The 14,476-nt window shown below is 43.7% G+C and overlaps 1 protein-coding gene across 1 annotated transcript in view; it reads right to left on the bottom strand.

Moving 5' to 3' along the window:
- Positions 1 to 9,218: 9,218 nt before the first annotated feature.
- Positions 9,219 to 14,476, bottom strand: part of ZC3HAV1L (zinc finger CCCH-type containing, antiviral 1 like) — a 12,439-nt gene continuing 7,181 nt past the window's right edge. The window contains exons 3-4 of the mRNA XM_004382460.2: positions 10,113 to 10,371; positions 9,219 to 9,593 (exon numbers count right to left, since the gene is read on the bottom strand). Of these exons, the coding sequence (XP_004382517.1) occupies positions 9,463 to 9,593; positions 10,113 to 10,371 (390 nt within the window). The 3' untranslated portion in view covers positions 9,219 to 9,462. The remainder of the gene's footprint in view (positions 9,594 to 10,112; positions 10,372 to 14,476) is intronic.

Below are 14,476 nucleotides of genomic sequence, written 5' to 3'. Positions count from 1 at the left end.
GCCAAAAGGTGGGAACAACTGGAATGGCTCTCAACAGATGAACGCCCCCACAAAATGTGGTGCATACACACAATGGAATGCTAAAACCAAACCCACCGCCCGAGTCGATCCAGGCTCATAGCAACCCTGTAGGACAAAGCAGAACTGCCCCATCGGGTTTCCTACACTGTCATCTTTCCAGAAGCAGACTGCCACATCTTTCTCCTGCAAAGCAGCTGGTGGATTCCAACTACCAACCTTTCGGTTAGCAGCCGAGCGCTTCTCCATGTCACAACACGAATGAACCTCGAAAACATCATGCTGAGCGAAATAAGTCCGTCGCAAAAGGACAAATACTGTATGATCTCACTTATATGAAATAAGCAAATACATAGAAACCAAGGATCGGTCATGGTTACCAGGGGTAGGAGCGAGAAAGGGGGAGTTCTTGCTTAGGGGGCAAACGGTGGTAGAATGACTTCAGAAAGGAGATCGAGGATGCTGGCACAATTTGAAGAATGTGATCAATGCCACCGAATTGTACGTGTAGAAATTGTTGAGATGGCGTATGTTTTGTTACATATATTTTCACGACACACTAAGTCAGCTCACCTGGAGGGAAGGAGAAGCTGGTGAGCTATGCTGCCAGAGGTGCAGGGGCGGGGCCATGACCCGGAGAAGCGAAGAGCAGCCTGTCCACGAAACCCAGCAACCTCCCATCACCGTGCCTGTTCTCAGGTGTGCACCACCTCAGCCATCAGGGGAGTGCAGGCACCCAACACCACATCCCCTTGGAAAACGTCTGATTTCCCTCCTACCTACCGCTCACCTGACAGGTGGGCCCAGGCAAGGTGTGAGAAATGGGCTGGAGTGGGTGCAGGGGCCATAGACTGGAGATGTGCGGACTAAAAGAAGAGGCAGACATTGTTGAGGACAGTGGGATTCAGATGTCAGGAGCCCCAACTCCTGGAGAGGCCAGAGGGGGACACGTGAACACATGGAAGCAAGACATCAACCAAGGAAAAGCCAAGATCAGTTGCTTTACGGGCGTATCTGCCCAGTTTCAGGCTAGAGTTTACGGGCCAAAGGAAGACATTTCCAAGTTTTCTTTGGCCAGACAGCCCCTCCAGACCTTGAGAAAGCACATGCAGTCAACTCAGAGTAGCAGATGCGTCTTCATTAAACTGAGAACTTGCTATGTATGCTGGAGGGAGGCAGCACCTCTACTGAATACCATGAAAAATCGAGTGAGACAAGTATCTGGGAGCAAGCTCCTGGGAGGCACCATGAGTAAAAATGACTTTTATAAGATGAATGCATGATTCGTTCACAAAAAACTGACCACTGAAATGTAAAGCAAAAAGGAAATCTCAATAAATAATGATGTAATCACCTCTATGATGAGACCTGATATGTGATCACCTCCTTGATGAGATTTGATGTAATGCGATCACCTCCATGATGGGATCTGTTGTGAAGAGACAGTCAGTTGAAACACAGTTTCTTTGGGGGTGTGGCCTGCCTCCAATATAGGTGGACTTTCTGGCAAGGCTTGTGGGCTTTTCCTCACTCTGGATCCTGCAGCTGGCTACTGTCAGTCTGACCTCCGATTCTTGGGACTTGAGCTAGCAGCTTACCTGCCATCTTGCCTGCTGATTTGCGATTCATTGGTCTTCACAGCCTGTGAGCCAGAGCCCTGGTGTCTGACTTGCCGATCTTGGGTTCGCCAGCCCCTGAGGCTACATGAATCAGAAGCTTCTATCCAGACCCATGGACTTGGGATGTCCAGCCTCTATAACTGAGTGAGCCATTTCCTTAATATAAATCTCTATCTATATGTATAGCTTTACTGGTTTTGCTTCTCTCAGAACCCAAAGGCATTTGTTACTGGGAGTGGGGTGCTGCTGTAACAGATAGCTAAAATGTGGAAGCCATTAGAACTGCACCTACCTAGGAAAATAGTAAACCAAAAGCAATACCACATTCCTGGAGGGATTGCAGAGATTACTGCCACCATCAAGGACCTGAAGGATGCAGGGGTAGTGATTCCCACCACATCCCCATTCAACTCGCCTATTTGGTCTGTACAAAAAACAGATGGATCTTGGAGAATGACGGTAGATTATCGAAAACTTAACCAGGTGGTGACTCCAATTGCAGCTGCTGTTCCAGATGTAGTTTCACTGCTTGAGCAAATTAATACATCTCCTGTACCGGGTATGCAGCTGTTGATCTGGCTAATGCCTTTTTCTCCGTATCTGTTTCAAAGGGCCACCAGAAGCTGTCTGCCTTCAGCTAGCAAGGCCAGTAACACACTTTTAGTGTCCTACCTCAGGGCTACATCAACTCTCCAGCCCAATGTCATAATTTCGTCCACAGGGACCTCATGCCACAAGAATAAACAAACAAGAGGGGAGTGTGTCCTCTGGACCCGGGGTCCCTGTGCTGAGAAGCTCCTAGACCAGGGGAAGATTGATGACAAGGACCTTCCTACAGAACCTACAGAGAAAGAAAGGCTTCACCAGGGGCTGCCACCCTGAATTAAGATTTCTAGCCTCCTTAACTGTGAAAGAATAAACTTCTCTCTGTTAAAGCCATCCAAGTGTGGCATTTCTGTTATAGCAGCACTAGACAACTAAGACATCTGCCCAGAAGAACCCCTTAGGAAACAAGATGAGTTCTGTGTCTTTTATCAGAACATGTTTAACACATGCTATAGAAGGTGTCCTGAGAGGCAATTCCCACGCTGGGGATGAGTATAAACTGGTACAGCCACTCTGGAAAATAATTTTGAAATACTTTTGAGACTTTAAAAGATTCCCATCTTCTGAGGGCATGGTATATTGTTTCCAGAACTCTATTCTAAGAAAATGATCAGATGTGTGGGCAAAGATGTATGTACTAAGTGCTGCAAGCACTAAATATCCAACAATAGGCTATTATGAAGTAAATCACACATTAAAATGTAATACAGCCATGAAATGCGGCAATCACGAACGTTTTCAGTTATGTAGGAAAATGCTTACAAAACAGTATGAATCCAAAATAGCATAATATGAAATTGTATTAATAGCATGCCCTCAATATTTACGAATATTTGCATGAGAGACTGGAAAAAATATCACAAAATTCTGACACTGATCATCTCTACCTAGGGGTATTTTCCACAACAGTATATTATTATATTTCCCAAAAAATTCCTTTAGAAAACATTCCTAAAAAACAACTTGGAGAGTATTTCAAGAATATAGTAGGATGCTGTATTTCAAATAACAATATTATGAACCAATATTTTTTAAACTCTCAAGAGTACTTATAATAAAACTTCATACTTTAACACACAGCAATAAAAATAAAAAGGACATTAGTGCATACATGCATAAAATATAAATGGATTTCATTTATGAATGTATAAATTCAACAAAGAAGTTATAAAATAGGAAAAAAAATACATTAAAAGAATATATGCCGTAACCAAGTAAGGAATTTAAGAGTGTTTTTATATAGTGAAAACTGATAATATAAAGAGTTATATTAGGTGATTTAAGTAATAAAAATCATATGATTCTATCAAAAGATACTAATTCCTACTAAAAGCTTCTGGCAAGCTAGAAGATATTATCTCTCTTATTATAACAAAAAATATTTGTTTAAAATCAACAATTAACTTCATATTTAATGAAGAAATAGCAATAACTATCTTTTTAATCACAATTTTATTTAACACCAAAACAAGAAACACATTACAAAATACAAACTTTTTGCAGCTGTGATTTTATATTTGGAAGAAATAGACCATCTAAAACTATTAGAACAAAGACCATTTACCGAAAGATAAACATTTTAAAAATGAATAGCATTCTAGTAATAGAGATTCCCATACTGAGTAATAATACATACATAAAAATACCAAGAAAGACTTAACGTAATAGGGGATATATGAGACCTACACAGAAACAAGAACAAATTATAATGAAAAAAATTAAGAAACACATCGGTAATGGAGAGAACTAATTCCTTGGGGGGAAGAATTCGTATCAGAAACATGACAAGTGTTACAAAGCTAATTTAAAGATCTAGCACAATTTGCATTAAAACACGTTCCTTAGGGAAAAAAAGATCTTTTGAATGTTAAAAAAAAAAAAAAAAAGGACAAGAACCATGATGACCAATATGACGCTGATTCAAACAGATTTCAAAGACAAGAGTTCAATTCGTTATATGGCAAAAAATATTTACTAAGCCCTGGTGGCGCAGTGGTTAAGAGCTCAGCTGCTAACCAAGAGGTCGGCAGTTTGAATCCACTAGCCGCTCCTTGGAAACCCCGTGGGGCAGTTCTGCCCTGTCCTATAGGGCTGCTATGAGTCGGAGTCAACTCGAGGCAATGGATTGTTTGTTTGGTTTTGGTTACCAAGTGGTCATTACCAAGAAGAACAAACGTTTGTGCTCAAAGCCAGGGAATGAGAACACAAACCACGGCCATGAATGTGGTCCGTGCTGGGCTAGCGCTCTAAGAAGACTACCCTCTTGGGGTCAGGAAAGGCCTCCCAGCTAAGCCGACATTTTGAAGAATCTAATTGGCCAGGTTTTGAGGGAAGAAGGGAAAAAAAAAAAGGCCGAACCAGTGGCTGTGGAGTCGATTCCTGGTGACCCCGGGTGTGTCAGAGTAGAACTGTGCTTCACAGAGTTTTCAGTGGCTGATTTTTCTGAAGTAGACTGCCAGGCCTTTCTTCCAAGGCGCCACTGGGTGGATTCAAACTGCCAACCTTTCAATTAGCAGCCGAGTGCCTAATCGTTAAGCCACCCTGGGGAGCCGGGAGGAAGGAAGGGTACAGCATCTAAAAACACGGAGGGTCATAAGATAAAATGCCCCACCGCATAACTGCAGGTAGGTTAGCGCACACCATATTGGTATGCGCTTTTAAAAATAAATTTAAAGTCAATATTTAAAAACTGGAAAATTTCCTATAGAAATCTGTATTTCTGGCCTCTTAGGAAAAACATGGCAAACTGGGCCGCCATTCCCACATGGAAACAAGAGGCCACCGCCCTATTTAGATGGGACAGTTTTGCCTAGTGCTCCTTACTCCCTCATTTCTCTTATACCCCGTGCTGCTCACCACGTCCATTTAACTCCCCTTTCCGACCCCTGTGGATGTTTACGTTTCTGATTAAAATCAACAATTAACTTCATATTTAATGAAGAAATATCAACAACTATCTTTTTAATCACGATTTTATTTAACACCAAAACAAGAAACACATTACAAAATACAAACTTTTTGCAGCTGTGATTTTATATTTAGAATAGGCTATCTAAAACTATTAGAACAAAGACAATTTACCGAAAGATAAACATTTTAAAAATTAATAGTGTTCTAGTAATAGAGATTCCCATACTGAGTAATAATACATATATAAAAATACCCAATTTACCCTATCTTACGCATTCAGAGTCCCTGGGTGGCAAAAACTGTTAACTCAGTCAACTATTAGGTTGCAGGCTTGAGTCTACCCATAGGTGCCTCAGAAGAAAGGCCTGGTGATCTGATTCCAAAAAATCAGCCATTGAAAACCCTATGGAGAGTAGCTCTACTCTGACACCCATGGGGTCAGTATGAATGGGAACTGACTTGACAGCAACTGGTAACTGGTTCCCTACACAATGGAGAACCAATGAAGGTGTTCAGTGAAGAAAAGCAGCAATGATTAGGTCTGCATCTCAAAAGATCAACCTGGCAGTGGAATGGAAGGCAGGGGCTGAGACTGCTGGCTGGGAGAGCAGTGAAATCCACACAGCCAATGATAACAAAAATTAGAATGGGACCCCCATCACGCAGCCCTGGTGGCACAGTGGTTAAGAGCTTGGCTGCTAACCAAGAGGTTGGCAGTTCAAATCTACCAGCCACTCCTTGCAAACCCTATGGGGCAGTTCTACTCCGTCCTATAGGGTCACTACGAGTCAATTCGAAGGCAACAGGTTTAGTTTGGTTTTATTATTGACGTGATAGGGGCCCACTCAGCACCTGTGCCAAGAAACACTCACAGCACAGATCCTGAAAACCACAGTCAGGCCTCTGTGGAATAAACGCACAAGATGCTGAAGGCCTGACACCGGGCGGTGTGGAGGGGGCGGGAAGGGAAGGGCAGACGGGGACAAATATTTGAGAGGTTTTTGAGGGGAAAAAACCTCCAACCCTGGGGAGCCCACCTGATACAGGCGACGAGGAGAAGGAAGAGAATAAGACAAAAATTCTCAGTTTTTGGTCTGAGTTCTCAGGTGGATGGTGCTGACACTCAAAAATGAGGAAACAAAAGGAGGAGCGAGACTACAGGAAGTTAGTAACTCGATCTAGCGCGTGTCGGAGCCTACAGATACACAGGAGCCCCAGTAAATTCCCAAAGGATTAAAGAAAACTTACCTCAACTCTAGAGTGATGATCGCTCTCTAAGAACTGAGTCATCAGAAGAAAATACGAGAAAGAGACACAGCTTCTATTATACAAAATACTTTAACAGCATGAATACCAACAGAACTAACATTAAAATAGAACACAGTCCCCAGCTTGCCATGTGTTCGGGTTAACGATGAACAGCACCCATGACCATCCTTTTTTTTTTAATGTACATCTTACCATTAGTAACATGTACCACATACAATGTTGTAGCACATTATTTGCTGCTGTGATCATTCTCATGCCAACCCCCAAAGACAAAGATCAGATTTATAAAGATACTGATGATAAAAGGCAATAATAATGAGAACTAAAAGAAAAAAAAAATGAGGTATTCAACTTACATCAGAACCGACCTACGACGGAGTTGACAGAACGAAATCCTGTTCTAAGTTGGGGGCTACCTGTATTGTAGAATTGAAGAAAATATTGCTACAAGTATTACAAAGGGCCAATAAGTTCATATATAAAAGCAAAATTATAAGATATATAAAAAGAACACAATAATGTAAAAGTTCACCAACTCTCCCAATGTTGAAAGGATATGTATTAATACTCTACAGTGTTTCCATTAAGGCTTTAAGACGGCTTACAACAAAAATGGGAAGGAGTCCTGGTGGCGCCGTGGTTAGGCACTCTGCTGCTCACAGAAAGGTCGGTGGTTGGAACCCACCAGCCACTCTGAAGGAGAACGATGTGGCAGTCTGCTTCCGTAAAGATTTATAGCCTTGGACTGGAGAAACCCAGAGCATGGCCCCCGGACACCCTTTTAGCTCAGCAATGAAGTCACTCCCCAGGTTCACCTTCAGCTAAAGATTAGACAGGCCCATAAGACAAAACGAGACTAAAGGGGCACAACCGCCCAGGGGCAAGGACTAGAAGGCAGGAGGGGACAGGAAAGCTGGTGATAGAGAACCCAAGGTCGAGAAGGGGAAGTGCTGACATATCATGGGGTTGTTAACCAATGTCATAAAACAATATGTGTACTAACTGTTTAATGAGAAACTAGTTTGTTCTGTAAACTTTCATCTAAAGTACAATGAAAAAAAAAAGATTTCCAGCCTTGGAAACCCTATGGGGCAGTTCTGCTCTGTCCTACAGAGTCGCCGTGAGTCGGAACCAACTTAACGGCAACGGGTGTGGTTTTTCGGTTACAACAAAAACACACGTGGAAAAATGATAAAATGTAAATAAAAATAATAGACTATAAAAACAATTTTTTATAAAAATGAGCTCCAGGGTGAAATCACACTAGGAGAAAAGATACGCAGAACATAGAGGCTTTCAGGAGCGCTGTGGTGGACGGCCGAAGTGAAAAGTCAACAGAAGCGTGACCCCCACTGTCCATGGAGCAGAAAACACAGCAAGTTCTCATTTTAAAAAAGTTTTACAACACCCACCCATAGAAAAGATACCATCTCACAGTAAAAAACTGTTCTGAATTAAATAAAGTTAGCTTCATGAGAAACTCACTACACTATCCCTATTTCTCAAACGTTCTGTGACTGAAGGACGGTTAAAATTTTTTTTAAAAAACTACGTTACACATTGACTTTGGGGAGTATTATTACAGCAAACACCGCAAAGGATTTCATGAAGCTGCTTCTCTGGGGTAACTTTTTACGAAAACCAGGAATAAAATATCTAAATGTACCTCGATGAAGGCAGCTGGGTGGGTGGGGTGGAGAGGAGGCAGAGGGGGAGGTCACGATGATATGGGTGAGGCGTGCACGATTCTAAGGAGCCCTGGTGGCTAAATGGTTAAGCATTTGGCTGCCTAGTAAAAGGTCAGCGGTTCGAACCCACCAGCCGCTCAGCGGGAGAAAGATGTAGCAGTCTGTCTTGTAAAGATTTACAGCCTTGGAAACCCAACTCTGTCCTATAGGGTCACTATGAGTCATAACCAACTCGACGGCAACAGGTCTCGGGTGTGTAGGTATCTGGTGGTCCGTCCTGATCCGTGGAAAGAGGAAGAGGCGGACTAGACAAATATACAGCTACGGGAGCCGGGCTTTGGTGAACGTTCCCCAGGGGATGGAAAGCAGACAGACTGAGGTAGTACTGTTGGCCGAGAGCCCAGGGTCCGTATGTTCCGTCATGTTGGCTGAGGACGCAGCCATGGAAGTTGGAGATCGAGGAGCACAGAATGGTTGACGGCCTCGTAGGAAAATTAAAGAGCCTAACTAAGGGCCACCCCACACTAGCACAATGAAGGGCCCCAGGAATAAAAGGACATGCAAAACACGCACAAAATAAAGACATATGGAAATGAGGAACACAGAAAAAATTCACCACACCCGGATTTAAAGGACGCAAATTAAAAGATGGTGTCATCTTAGCACGTATAAGCTAAGTAAAAGGATAATTCAGAAATTCAATCTCCTGGGGACTTTAAGAAAAGTGATATTCAAAATTTGTTAGAAAGAATCTAACTATCCTAGCTAAGGGAACAGTTAAACAATGACATAGTAACTTGATTAAGTGCATCCATGCCCAAAAATGATTATGTATGATGAGCATGAACAAATGGGGGAAGGTGCTTATGGAACAGCATGAAGTAAAAACGAATGGAATACGAGGTGTCTGCACTCTCTGATTACCAGTGTGAACTGTGAGATGGGCGTAAAGTGTTGGTGGGATCACGGAGCATCGTCCGCAGAAACCTGCCCCATGAACAGCCCCCTGCCCCACCAGGGACTCTCACACGGGTTGCAGGGAAGCTGCTGTCTTCTGGGCTCGCCCTGGACCAAGTCCATCTGTATCCAGGTTCAGCCCTCTCTGCCCACTCAATGTCCAGCTCATCCTCAGCCACCCATCCTCCTTTTCATCCCCAAGATCAGATAGCTCCTCTTTTCCATCTTCTCTAATTCTCAGAACCCCCTGTGGAGGGGGTAGGGGAGGCGGTTCTTAGGACTGACAGCAATAAATGATTAAACGAATGAATGGTTGCAAAGTAAAGCTCAAAAGAAGCTCCTCGTTTTCACACCTTGCAAGCCGGACAAGTGTCTCCTTATTTCACCAACACCCTTTAGGGTTTACTTGGTCCTGGCTCCTTGGCGGCCCGGGCAGAAAACGGAGGGCCGGCCTCCGCAGCCCCAGCTGGGCGCACGCCTTGTTTCTCAGAGCCCTTGGCAGGCTTGGCAGCAGAAGCTGAATCGTCTACAAAGAAAAGAGAGAAGTGAGTTTTTCCAAGACATCCCTTTTCTCGTTTTATGCTGGGAGTGTCAGCCCAGCTAACCAGACCTCAGACAAGACTCCCAACACCCTGGATTTGGACAGTTTGTATCTTCTGGGTTAAAAAAAGAAAAACACATCAACAGCAAGCAGAAAGCCACTATTGCATGGTTAGGAGAAACCCACTGAACAAGACCAGACAAAGGCAGCGACAGGCCCTAGACAGGGTAGCAGGAAGAAAGGCCTGGCGATCTACTTCGGAAAATCAGCCAGTGAAAACCCTACAGAGCGCAGTTCTACCCTGACACACGTGGGGTTGCCATGAATCAGTCAGCTGGTTTTATGTCATGAAATGCTGACTATCCTAAGCTTCCAAAGGACAAAGCGGCAATTAACACATGAAGTGCTTTCTCCCCAGACTGGCTGCCGAGTCGCTGTTCTCTGCAGTGAGAAATCTCAAGCCTACAGCGCTGACAGGGCATTGTCCACCCCAGATGCTCTTACCCTGATGCTCAAACATATTGTGTAGCTTCATGTGCTTGTACGTGGCGATGATCTGGAAATTGACGACACTGGGCAGGTTCAGGCCCTGGTCCTCGATCACCTTGAGGGCAGTGGCATGGATGAGCTGGTGGGACCGTCTGCAGTTCTGCAGCTTGCACTCCCCCCTGACAAAGGATTTGCACACGTGGAACTTGTTGCATTTGTCCTTGAGGTTGCAGTAGCCATAGAGAGCTTCCCCTTTGTTGTAGAGCAAGCAGACCTGGCACAGAAACAAGGCAATATTAACCTTCACTCTATCTTGACGTCAGTGAACTCCAGCCTCTCCAGCTAAACTGGACATAAAATGGCATCTCCTGATCATCAATGGTCGCTAAAACCACCGAGTGGACAAAGGCTGACGACCAGTGTAATAGCGCTCATGGCGCCCTGCCCAGCACCCTGTCACTGCCATGGCTGTTGGCTGCTAATGACTCCCAACTGCTCCTCTTACCCAGGACCCTCACTGACCCACCCGACGAGGGACTGTTGGGGAAGAGCTGGCAGCCTGCCTCAAGGATAGCGCAAGTCTGCCAAGCAACTATGGCTCCCGAATCCCCCATGGATCAAGTCTAGGCCAGCCTTTACCTTGCTGGAAGGGTTTCCTCCCCTCCATCCTGTTCCCTCTCCCGTCCAGGGTTTTCCGGAGCAGCCCTCTCTCACTAAGTCGCATGCACCTGAATCCCTGTCTCTGGCTCTGCTTCCAGGAAAGTGACCCAAGACAGGAAGTGTGAGGCGGAAGGGAGCACTACTAATAATTACACTGGGGACAAGTAATGGGAACTGGGTCTGCCCCAGGCAAACCAAGAACCTACTGATGGGGAACTTTGCTGTGATCGAACAGGCTGTCAACCCTGACACCACTAGTCAATCTTAACATCACACATACAGACCAAAAAAATGATGGCCAGACACACTATGCCTCCTGATGTTATACAACAGGAAATACAGCTGTCTCAGTTTAGCACTGACACTACTACATCCCAGGAAACCCCTCAGTCCCAGGCACACTGGACAGTTGTCACGCTAACGATGCACCACATATAAAAAACCCTGGCTCGAAAATCAAATCTAAGTCCGATGAGACCTCCAGACCCAACTGTTTACAGGAAATTCAGGGGGCAGAGGAACATATTAAGTAATATAATAGGCATGCAACCAGCCCAATTCCCCAAGTGGGACTCAGGTCACAAACATCTGGTTTAAAACAAAATGGCATTCTACCTACAACTGTGATGCCGATTTTCTAAAGTGAGCTCATAATTTTAATGCAATTACCACCCCCTCAAAAAAAAAAAAAATTCCAGAGGTGGGGCCAAGACAATGGAGTCGTCAGACACTTCCTGTGGTCCCTCTTACAACAAAGACCTGAACAAACAAGTGAATTGATTATATATGACAATCTAGGGGCCCTAAACATCAAACAAAGTTGAAGAATCGGACTGAGCAGCAGGGTGAGGGAGAGACGGTTCACAAGCAACGAGGAGTTGACAGAACTGACCTGGCCGGCACGGGAACCCTGCAGGCAGGATTAGCTTGCGCGAGCAGGGTGAGGCAAGCAGTGGCGCTCACGATGCCCTTTCCACATCGGGAGAAACCAATCAGCAGAGAGTCTGCTCAAGCCTCCAGAACCAGCAAGAAGCGGTGCTCAATCGGCGGGCAAAAGGTTAAGTACGAGCGTCTAACCTACTGTGCAGATCAAAAAAAACCCTGCTTCGGGAAGAACCTTTCTCCCATTTACCTACACCCTCCCCGCTCTACACCAGGTCCCGGGCCAGCTTCAGCGAGTGTTGAGTACCCTCGGCCAGAAGTAGGACCCGTCACACACCCTAAGCCATTCTCCCGGCTTTGGAGAGGGAACAAATTAACAAACAGGAAAAAATAATCTGCCAGCTCCTCTAAGCCGGGAACTCAGGGCAGGCACAGCCCCTTTGCCTAGGCAGGCATAAGGGGTCCACATCGTTTGAATGCCTTTCACCCCTGCATAGACCTATATGGGCCCATTTCAACAGCATAGGCCCTCATTAACACAGTACAACAGGGTATATACCTGAAGCCTATTTTCAATTGCATCAGCTATAAGGGAAAGTGGCAGATTCATGACATTTGACACTGCGCTGCCCATTAAGCAGGGTCTTCACCTACCCACATCAGGGGCCTGAGGACTGGTAGATCCACCCACTTCACCTAGCCACCCGCAACAGAGGTCCAAGAATAATTCATGCCTCCCAATTCTTATAGCTAACAGCATCGGCTGCAAAACTCACCCACCTACTCACTCTAGGGAACAGGGACACGCCTTCCACCCAGACACTCAGGGGAAGCCATCAACCCCCTGCTTCCTCAGCACATGAACCCCTACTGCAGCCAGATACCTGTGCCTACTCCAATCACCCCTGCCCATCTAGGACTGTAGGTGAAAGGCTGACCCACACACACAGCAACCAACAACCAGGACACCTGAGCTGAACCCACACAAGAAAAGGAAAAGGACTCCGGGCTCACATACCTAGTAACAGCTCTAACCACCTGGTGACAGGATGTGAGAATTTCAAAGATGTCAATAATCAAACTAGCTCACATGACCAGCCTATCTGGGTATATCAAAACAAAACAAGAAGCTAGGACAGAGTAAGCAAACATAAAATAAATATAATAATTTATTGATGGCTCAGAGACAACAGTCAACATCAAGTCACATAAAGAGGCAGACCATGATGGCTTCAGCAAGCCACCAAAACAAAGAACCAAGAAACCTTCTGGAGGAAGATAACTTCTTGGAATTACCTGAGGTAGAATTCAAAAGATTAATATACAGGGCTCTTCAAGAGATCAGGAACCAAATCAGACAAAACACAGAACAATGCAAGGAACGCACAGACAAAACAACAGAGGAACTTAAGAAGGTTATACAAGAGCAAAATGACAAACTTAACAGACTGCAAGAATCCACAGAGAAGAGCAAACAGAAATCCAAAAGATTAACAACAGAATTTCAGAATTAGACAACTCAACAGGAAGTCACAGGAGAAGAACTGAGGCAACGGAAGTCAGAATTAGTGAGACTGAAGATAAAGCACTTGACACCAATTTATTTGAGGAAAAATCAGATACAAGAATTTAAAAAATGAAGAAACTCTAAGAATTATATGAGACTCTATCAAGAGGAATAACCTATGAGTGACTGGAGTACCAGAACAGGGGGGATAACAGAAAATACAGACAGAATTGTTGAAGATTTGTTGGCAGAAAACTTCCTTGGTATCGCAAAAGATGAGACGATATCTATCCAAGAAGCTCATCGAACCCCACACAAGGTAGATCCCAAAAGAAAGTCACCAAGACATATTATAATCAAATTTGCCAAAACTAAAGATAAAGAGAGAATTTTAAGAGCATCTAGGGATAAACAAAAAGTCATCTACAAAGGAGAGTCAATAAGACTAAGATCTGACTACTCAGCAGAAACCATGCAGGCGAGAAGGCAACGGGATGACATATATAAAGCCTTCAAGGAAAAAAATCGCCAGCCAAGAATTATGTATCTAGCAAAAACTGTCTCTCAAATATGATGGTGAAATTAGGGCATTTCCAGATAAACAGAAGTTAAAGGAATTTGTAAAAACCAAAACAAAATTATAAGAAACACTAAAGGAAGTCCTATGGTTAGAAAATCAATAACATCAGATAACAACCCAAGACTAGAACACAGGACAGAACAACCAGATATCAACCCAGATAGGGAAGTCACAGAAATAAATCAAAGCTAAAATACTGAAAATAGAGAAACAGGGATGTCAACAAGGAAAAGATGACAACAGTAAAAGAAAACAGAGGGACTAAATAACGTCGTCATAGATCTTTCATATGGAGAGGAAGTCAAGGCGATATAAAGAAATAAAAGATTGGTTTAAACTCAGAAAAATAGAGGTAAATATTAAGGTAAACACAAAGGAAACTAACAATCCTACACATCAAGATGAAAAATATAAAGACTCACTAAATACAAAATCAACAACAATGAAAAAGATGAAAAGAAAATACATAAAGAAAAATGACTAAGTGCAGAAAATTAAGTAGAACAAAGAAACTATCAACAACACAAAAAAATACATCAAAATGACAGCACTAAACTCATACCTGTCAATAATTATGCTACATGTAAATGGACTAAATGCACTAGTAAAAAGGCAGAGTGGCAAAATGGATTAAAAAAAAAAAAACACGATCCATCCATATGCCTCCTACAAGAGACACATTTTAGACTTAAAGACACAAACAAACTAAAACTCAAAGGATGGAAAAAAATATATCAAGCAAACAACACT

This window comes from Trichechus manatus, unplaced genomic scaffold (genome assembly GCF_000243295.1).
Source record: "Trichechus manatus latirostris isolate Lorelei unplaced genomic scaffold, TriManLat1.0 scaffold00093, whole genome shotgun sequence".
In the NCBI taxonomy this organism is placed as follows: domain Eukaryota; kingdom Metazoa; phylum Chordata; class Mammalia; order Sirenia; family Trichechidae; genus Trichechus; species Trichechus manatus.
Note: the sequence above shows the minus strand (reverse complement) of the source record. Positions and strands in the feature narration are given on the sequence as shown.